Source organism: Cryptococcus neoformans, chromosome 13, assembly GCF_000149385.1.
Source record: "Cryptococcus neoformans var. neoformans B-3501A chromosome 13, whole genome shotgun sequence".
NCBI lineage: Eukaryota > Fungi > Basidiomycota > Tremellomycetes > Tremellales > Cryptococcaceae > Cryptococcus > Cryptococcus deneoformans.
Genome location: NC_009189.1, coordinates 417640 through 425139, shown reverse-complemented (window position 1 = coordinate 425139; position 7500 = coordinate 417640). Strand labels below are relative to the sequence as shown.

Below are 7500 nucleotides of genomic sequence, written 5' to 3'. Positions count from 1 at the left end.
TCTTGCCGGGTACGAACCTCAAAGGCAAGAAAATTGGCGCGAGAGTCTATTTCACCGTGCGGAGACGGTCGGAGAAGGATACGCTCGAGATGGCTGATTGCGGACTTGGTTTGTTTGTTGTACCGTGGAACCTATGTCTCATTAGATAAAGCTCAATTGACAGTAAGGTATTACTCACGTATGGCCGTCCTTTTGGCGCAACTTCGATACCCTTTTCAGTCCGATCTCTGGAATAAACTATGCGAAGACCTTCATTGTAACCAATGATACGATTCCCTGCAATTCTCATCAGTCTATATGGCAGTGCTAAATGGCAAAAGTACTTACCTCCGTCACGGTGATACTTGGGAGCTGAGAAGGATGAGCTGCTCCCGTAGCGCAAGATATCCCTGTCTCCTGCAATATCCACAAAAAACGTGCTGGAAGAATTCTGCATGGAGTTGTCAGTCATGCCCTGGTATAATTTGAATAGGCGGACTCACTGGGTCGTCGAAATCTTCATATCGCTTCTTCTTGCTTGTCTTTCCCAGTGTCTCATACCAAGGTACTCCATCGTCTTCCTTGACCCACCCATCTTCCTTCTTAGGTGGTTTTTCAACAGCTAATGTAGGTTGCGGGATCCTCACGTCGCCACGAATAAGTGCCTCAGCCTGTTTCCGTTCATGCTCTCGTCGCTCCTCCTTGTATCTCGTCTCTGCTGAGTGATCCCTTTCATCCTTACGCTTCTTTTTCTCACGACGTCGGCGTCCTTCATCTTCCTCTCTATCTCTTCTTCGTTCCCTACGGTCACCCTCATGCTCTCGCTCCCCGCTTTGTCGTGCTTCGCGGTCTTTCTCTTTCTGTCTTTCATCTCGAACCGTCACTTCATCTCTTTCCTTCCTCTTACGGCTATCTCTATCTCTCTCCTTCTCCCTCATCCTCTCCCTATCCTTTTTTTGTCTTCTTTGACCGTCATCGTCAGGTGCCCGTCCTTTTGACCGAGATCGAGACTGTCGCTTTCTAGCCTCAGGTTCCAGTTCCGGAAACGAAGAGAAGCTCGGTACAGGATTTTGCGACGGACCTGCCTCCGCTTTTTTCAGTTGAGAAGCTGGGAGGTCTGGGAATGATGAGAAAGAAGGCGGTGAAGCCATCTCACAGATAGATAGGATGTATACAATGACAAGCGACCTCATGTATCGTTTATCGCCGGCTTCATACGTAGTAGGGGTGCCAGCCTCCACTTCAAACGGAATCAAATGTAGCAGCCACCATTCTTTCACCTGTTCCGTCACTGCAGCGACTACGTATGAAAGAATGTGGAACACCATCAACTATGCATCTTTCTTCTTCCATTACACTTGAAATCAATTCCAAAATCTTGACAACTAATGTCCAGTAGCGACATGTCCATAACTCCCTTGTCCCCCTCTCGGCCCGTCGAAAACGGTGCGCAACACCCAATCCAGTCCATCCAACTCAGCTTTTCATCAGGGCCAGGAGGAGCTTGGGACGATAGAGAATTGGTCAATGCTGCCAATTCGGCTATGAAGGAGTTTCATGTACGTCTATTTCGACGAGTAATCAACTGGGAGATAAGCCGACGATGTCCGTAGGTACATCATCCAGGGCCCGGTAGCTGGCTCGACAAGGCGACAGCGGCTATGGCTTTAGGACGGCCATTGCCTGGAGCCAACGATTATGGGTCCGCGTAAGTTATCTGCAGATCTTTTGAGAAATAATTTCTGAAACATATATCAGATGGTACACCGCCTCTGCTCCAGCTGTGCCCGTGGAGGAGACCTCTTCAGCTGCTCCCCCCAAGAAGAAACGCAAAACCGTCAAGAAGCCCGACGCTGTCAACCCTTATGATCCCATCAATACGACCTATGCTTTAAACGATAATGGGGCTGGCCCATCCGCCCCTTCTTTGATAAATAGAAATGGTCGGGCAAGCCCGACTTATCAGCCGCCGTCCCCAGGTGGGCCAAATGCTGTTGAACAAGCGCAGGTTGAGGCAGACGAACAAGCGGCAGAGGATGCGGAATGGGGAGATGTCGAGGAGAATTGGGATGAGGAAGATGAGGAAGAAGAGGATTGGGAGGTGGAGGATTATACCTACCCTAGACAAGCAGGACCGGTCCAACCGCAACCTGCTCCTGCCGCTCCAGCTTATGGCGTCTACCCTGCAGCTGGTGTTTCGAGAGACGAAGCGCTTGGACATGCTATGACGGCACAGTACTGGGCAGGGTATTGGATGGGCATTGCACAAACAAAAGAAGCCGAAGAGGAGAAGAAGAGCAGACGGAAAGCGCAAAGGCCAGATAAGGCCGCGGTTGGGGAGGAACAGGAGAAACAGCCATCAAACGTGATCGTTACAAAGCATCAGTATAGTTTCAATATGCTCAATGGGTTAAAGCGTTAGTGGGACATGCATATGATTGAATGCTTCGAAAGTCAGGAGAAAGCTACCCAAGCACTCGACCGAGACTGTTTCTGACTAGGCCGCCAACCATCTGGCCACCAAGGCCACCAAGATCGAAGCCAAAAACGTTTCCGCTGACAACTCGGTTGGCCCATCGTTTCTGAGCGTCACGATCGGCATATCTGAGAGGTGTGAGAAAAATAGTATAGGGACCGTGAGAGGCACATACGTGAATCCCAACAGATTGGACAAGTTAAACACGAGAGCTAGTACCACAATGGGCAAGAATCTTGGCCACGTCAGATTGTGCTCTAGAAAGCTGAAACATGATAGACTCACGAAACATTGAACTTGAGAAGGGATACGATTAAGAGTGCTAACCATCCTAAAGGATACGCATAGAGGGCGATCTATAATGGCGTCGTCAGTTCAATCGTTGCCTTCCGCACAAATCGCTACACTCACCCAGAACATCCTAGCGGCCAGTAATCAGTAACCGATCGATCAGTACAGCAGAGGGAGAACTCACTTGGCATCAATAGGATTGGCCGGCCGAGAAGGCTATTGTATTTCAGTCAGTTCATACTTCATACTATGTCAGCCTTCGTGAGAGTACTTACGTCCCTCGACTCAAACACCCAAGAACTTTCACCTTCCTCATCTACTTCGTTCCAATATCTCAACCCGACTAAAGTTCTCCCCGCGACATTCTTTCATGAAATGGGCAGTCAGAGGAATTTCTCACATGGAGCATTCATATACTCACTCGTGTATTCCAAAAATCGAGAGAAAGGAGTATCACGACAACCACGATCTATGTTACTCATCAGCTTCAACATCCTATTATTCCAGATGCTGCATAACTACTGACGCTCAGCACATAGTTATCTGTAACTATGTCAGACTGTCAGTCTCCACCCTTCTCGGATATGTATACCCACTCACATAATCCGCATAGAACATAAACAGCGATAGCTGCACTCCGGAATAAATACAGGAATGCCAAAGCCATAGGATGGCTTGATTGCTTCAAGATACCCCTCTTTATCCCTCGTTAGCTTATTCATCATATTGAGTACCAGAACACCTACGATACCGCCCTCTTCGGCATTCCCGACACCAGATGCTTGTGTTCCCGGGACAAGAACCACCGGCGTTTGGGCGGGTCGAGGTGAGGATGATGTGCCAATGTTACCCCGAGGGATGGACGGGGCCTCTTCATCTGGTTCAATGGTCCCCGAGAGGAGTGGCGCGTTGGCTGACATATTTGTGACTTATGTAGAGGGAGCTGAGATGGTAGGTAATGTTGAAGTAATGTAATTAATCCAAGTCAATTGATGCAACGGTTGCGGTCGCCGTTCGGGCTGACGCGCGATAAGTGCCGCTGTTGACGCGCCCGTGGTCAGTTTAGTAGTAATATAAAAAGTGGAGACTATAGTGCGATGGGTGCATTCTGCGTGAGCAATAGGAAAGCGAGTAGACGGGTATATGTGCATCCTATGCAATCGTTTAAAAGAGTATCTTGACATCAATGCCATGCATGTGAATTACAGGAATTTACAACAATCGTCAAAAACGGCTCCAGCTCCAATGGCGGCACCTCAGATCTATTACAATCCTTTCAAAGCCCTGATGCCACTAGCAATCTCCTTGCATTTGCTGCGCAAAAGTTCAGCAAGACTGGGATGCTGCTGAAAGCCCTTCTCAAGTGAAAATAGCATGACGTACGATCGTAACTTCTCGGTCTGTTTCCGTCTCTCCTCAAGCTCCTTCTCCATGAGCAACACCAGCGTAGCTTCGCTTTGGGCACTTCTCAACTGGTTAGAGGCTACCATCATGTTTGCGCTTAAGTTGGTCAAATGTTGAATGTACTAGCGTGTTCTGTTGAGCAGGCCTCTCAGGAACAGAAAAGAGGAATATGCACGTACTTGGTCACCCTCACTCGCCCACCCAGCAGCTGCCAGCTCATTAGGAGTTCTCGCAGTCATAGTAAGTGTATCCAAAAGCAACAGCAGAGTATGCAAGAAGGAGTGCAATAAAGGAGGAAGGGATTCTTGGGGCTCGACCGCAGGGTCTATGAAAGGCGGTAGACCAATCGACTGAGCCGTAGGAATGATTGGCTCGGTCTTCAGGATGGATATCAGGACTGTCTAATTACCACATAGTACAAAGATAGTTATACTCACAGTGTACATGGTACCAAAGCACATCCATCTGCCGTCCTCATTGACCCAATCTGCTCTAGGCTTTTCCAGTTTTCCTTCCAGCTCGAGCTTTTCATTTTGTTCTTCTTCTGTCAAATCTTGTATCCTAATATCCACGCTCATGTCCCTGTCATCTGACTTCTTCTCTTTGCCTTTGGTTTTGCCCTTCTCGTCGTTAACAAATAGAGATTTCCCCGTTAATGTTTCATATCGCTCGATTGCCTCGTCCGTGAAAGCTTGGAAATACGGTGGAGGTGGAGGAAAAAGAGTGTTGGTTATGGGTAAGGCAGCTTCTTGAGGGAGGCTGCTCATTTTTTGTGTTATTATTCGGCGAAAATATCTATACTGTCCAAGGAGGATCGATTCAGTGGTTAGTTATTGTTCCAAGCATTGCTTGTTCTTCGCCGTCAACAGCAGCAGTCAAGAAGCAAATAAAGATGTATCGGCCGCGGCCGGCATTTCATTGCGTCATCACTTTTATCTTCTCTTTCCATTGGTTCGTTGAATATCTATGTTTGGCCGATCTGACAAGCCCTGTATCATATGCAATGCGAAGAACAAACCTATGATACAGATTAGGCAAATTTAATGCATTTCAGAGAGGACGTTGGGCAATCTTGGCTATTCCATCGGCCATCCATGGGCATTGTCATAACCCATTCAGGCGACGCTCGCATATTTCCGTTCTTGCAGGAGTGACTGTCAGGATCAATCAACAAAGTAAGAAAACCACCCTCATGGTGTACTCAAGCAACGCTTCACACCATACCGCCATCGAGCTATAGTGCAAAGAGATCACATTGCAAATATGAAAAAGTAAAAGTACAGGATTACAGAAATTCACCGCCACTGATTTATCTAAAATAAATTTACACTAAGAGAACAGAGTTGATGCAGCCGTCGTTCTCTGGGTTGTTTGTGATCTGAGCATACTCTATAGAACGACGTTAGGTAATGAAAGTCCTGAAATAAAGAAAAGCACGTACTGGACCAGACGACCTTACCACCGGTAGTAACCATACCCAATTCACTAACGTTGACTTCAAGGATAGTACCCTTAGTAAGGACACCTGCAAAAACCTTAGTCAGTGTAATCCCCAGAGGCAGTACTTTGAGGACCTACCAAGAGAGGTGTAAAGCGGTGATTGGGGGTTCTTCTTGACACCAAGAATAGGTAATTGGAAGGTGGTCTTGAGCTCGGGGTGAGTAACATTCGCCTTGGTCATACGCTGAGACATCATTAGCGCTTATCCACGATATGATTGTGAGAGTGACATACCAAACCCATAGGTCGGATGAATCGCTATTGTCCTGTCAGCGTCATGGTAAATGGACTGAAGCAGAAAACTCACCTCGAGCTTAACAGGCTTTCTAGTGAAACCTTCACCAACAAACGTGGCCTTGTTGACCATGCGTTTCCAACTCTTAGATTTGCTCTTTCCGGTCTTGATGACCTTGAACATTTCTTCTTCAGCGATACCCCTGACCTTGGGAAGAGGCACAGAGTATTTGGCGGCTCGGTCCTTTCTTCTGTCCTTGACAGCTGATGAAAGGGCTTTGGCATCCTACCGTCTGGTCAGCCTCTCTTCCCCCACTACGATTTACGAGAGTATCCCACTTTCTGTCCGTCACGATCCAAAAGATAGGCTGGCAAAGCACCCTCCTTGACAGCACCGTCATCCTTTTGCTTAACATTCCTCTCGTCGTGCGCCTTAAGCGTTTTCTTCATCTGAACCTTCTCAGCATGTCGTCGAGCGTGGTGAAGCTTGGCCTTGTGGCCGAAGATCTTCTGGGCATCGGCAGAGGCCTTGTGGGCTTCACGGGCGGTACGCTTTCGCCTGTATTAATGTTAGTGATGGTTCAAAAGCCAGCCAGAGTGCTCTTATGGCAATGACGCACTTCTTCTCCTCGTAATCCAATCGTCGACCGTGTCGTTTACGGTGCTCTTCCATATACTCATTCTGCCATAATCATCAGCATAGATAGGGAAGTGATTGAATAAAGAGGTATACGGACCTGCGGCTGTGGGCAAAAAAGAAATTTGTCAGCATTGGCTTTCTCTCCATCCATATTCACTCACCATGATGTAGACTTGTACTGTTTGGATATATGATGGAAGTAGTAGTAATAGCAGCAAAAACGCAATGAGAAGAACCAGCAAAGTGATAGTTAAGACTTGAGAGAAGCTCGGATGGCGACTTGCAAAATTTCTGATTCCGCGCGTCCAGTCCTTTCTCCACTGTCCGTAATTTTTCTGAAATAGCGCCTCGACAGCCCGTACAAAGCCAGTCAGCCCACCTTTAAGCGTAAAGTAAACCACAATGGGTCTCTCAGAGCGTAAAGTGAAGCGTAAGTTTCCTTGGATCGTAAAACTACATGCCGAACCTATATTCACAAGTGCACTCTTAGAACGTATCGGCCTTGACCCCCGTAACCTGTCATGGTCTGACGACAAGACTCGTTTCTCCTACAAGCACATGCAAGCTCTTGGATGGAAAGAAAACACCGGTCTTGGAAGCTCTTTTGAGGGTAACCCTAATCACATTGCTGTCGTCCGCAAAGCCGATAATGGAGGTATCGGTATGGGCAGAGCTAGGAAAGAGGGAGATGACCTTGCTGCTGGTGCTGGCCAGGCTGGTCAGGGCTTGGAGGAAGTGTTGAGGCGATTGGCTGCGGCTAGTGCAAGCCCTAGTCCTAGTCTTGTGAACACGCCTGTGAATGAAGAGAAGCCAAAAGAGCCTGTCGTCGTGCGAAACAAGATTGCGTGAGTCTAAATTCATCATATGGTGGGCGTAGCTCATATTTTACATAGTTCACGACAAAGACATCTGGCCGCTAAAAGGGCGGCCGTGCAATCCCCTCAAGCTCTAGCTGAGATTCTCGGTGTCCCTGTTT

The 7500-nt window shown here is 47.8% G+C and overlaps 6 protein-coding genes across 6 annotated transcripts in view; 2 read left to right on the top strand and 4 right to left on the bottom strand.

Moving 5' to 3' along the window:
• The window catches only part of CNBM1220 (hypothetical protein), a gene marked incomplete at both ends in the record, with an annotated part of 4434 nt that extends 3304 nt beyond the window's left edge, over positions 1-1130 (bottom strand). Inside the window, 4 exons of the mRNA XM_767110.1 lie at positions 1-131; positions 179-276; positions 328-430; positions 483-1130. The exon at positions 1-131 is cut by the window's left edge and continues 623 nt beyond it. Coding sequence (XP_772203.1) covers positions 1-131; positions 179-276; positions 328-430; positions 483-1130 — 980 coding nt within the window. The remainder of the gene's footprint in view (positions 132-178; positions 277-327; positions 431-482) is intronic.
• Positions 1131-1382: 252 nt separating this feature from the next.
• CNBM1210 (hypothetical protein) lies at positions 1383-2304 on the top strand (the record flags this gene model as incomplete). Its single annotated transcript, XM_767109.1, has 4 exons — positions 1383-1538; positions 1593-1687; positions 1738-2226; positions 2256-2304. 4 exons carry the CDS (start codon positions 1383-1385, stop codon positions 2302-2304), a joined length of 789 nt encoding a protein of 262 aa, XP_772202.1.
• A 172-nt stretch (positions 2305-2476) lies between these two features.
• On the bottom strand, positions 2477-3666 carry CNBM1200 (hypothetical protein; the record flags this gene model as incomplete). The annotated part of the gene is made up of 8 exons (XM_767108.1): positions 2477-2811; positions 2863-2876; positions 2931-2962; positions 3022-3111; positions 3168-3215; positions 3273-3295; positions 3347-3443; positions 3493-3666. The coding sequence occupies 8 exons, from the start codon at positions 3664-3666 to the stop codon at positions 2477-2479; spliced, it is 813 nt and encodes a 270-aa protein (XP_772201.1).
• A 345-nt stretch (positions 3667-4011) lies between these two features.
• CNBM1190 (hypothetical protein) lies at positions 4012-4917 on the bottom strand (the record flags this gene model as incomplete). The annotated part of the gene is made up of 4 exons (XM_767107.1): positions 4012-4060; positions 4130-4272; positions 4330-4527; positions 4588-4917. The coding sequence occupies 4 exons, from the start codon at positions 4915-4917 to the stop codon at positions 4012-4014; spliced, it is 720 nt and encodes a 239-aa protein (XP_772200.1).
• A 557-nt stretch (positions 4918-5474) lies between these two features.
• Positions 5475-6557, bottom strand: CNBM1180 (ribosome biogenesis protein NSA2; the record flags this gene model as incomplete). Its single annotated transcript, XM_767106.1, has 7 exons — positions 5475-5539; positions 5592-5675; positions 5729-5834; positions 5885-5908; positions 5958-6170; positions 6224-6443; positions 6505-6557. The coding sequence occupies 7 exons, from the start codon at positions 6555-6557 to the stop codon at positions 5475-5477; spliced, it is 765 nt and encodes a 254-aa protein (XP_772199.1).
• A 369-nt stretch (positions 6558-6926) lies between these two features.
• Positions 6927-7500, top strand: part of CNBM1170 (hypothetical protein) — a gene marked incomplete at both ends in the record, with an annotated part of 1332 nt that continues 758 nt past the window's right edge. The window contains 3 exons of the mRNA XM_767105.1: positions 6927-6954; positions 7015-7369; positions 7418-7500. The exon at positions 7418-7500 is cut by the window's right edge and continues 758 nt beyond it. Of these exons, the coding sequence (XP_772198.1) occupies positions 6927-6954; positions 7015-7369; positions 7418-7500 (466 nt within the window). The remainder of the gene's footprint in view (positions 6955-7014; positions 7370-7417) is intronic.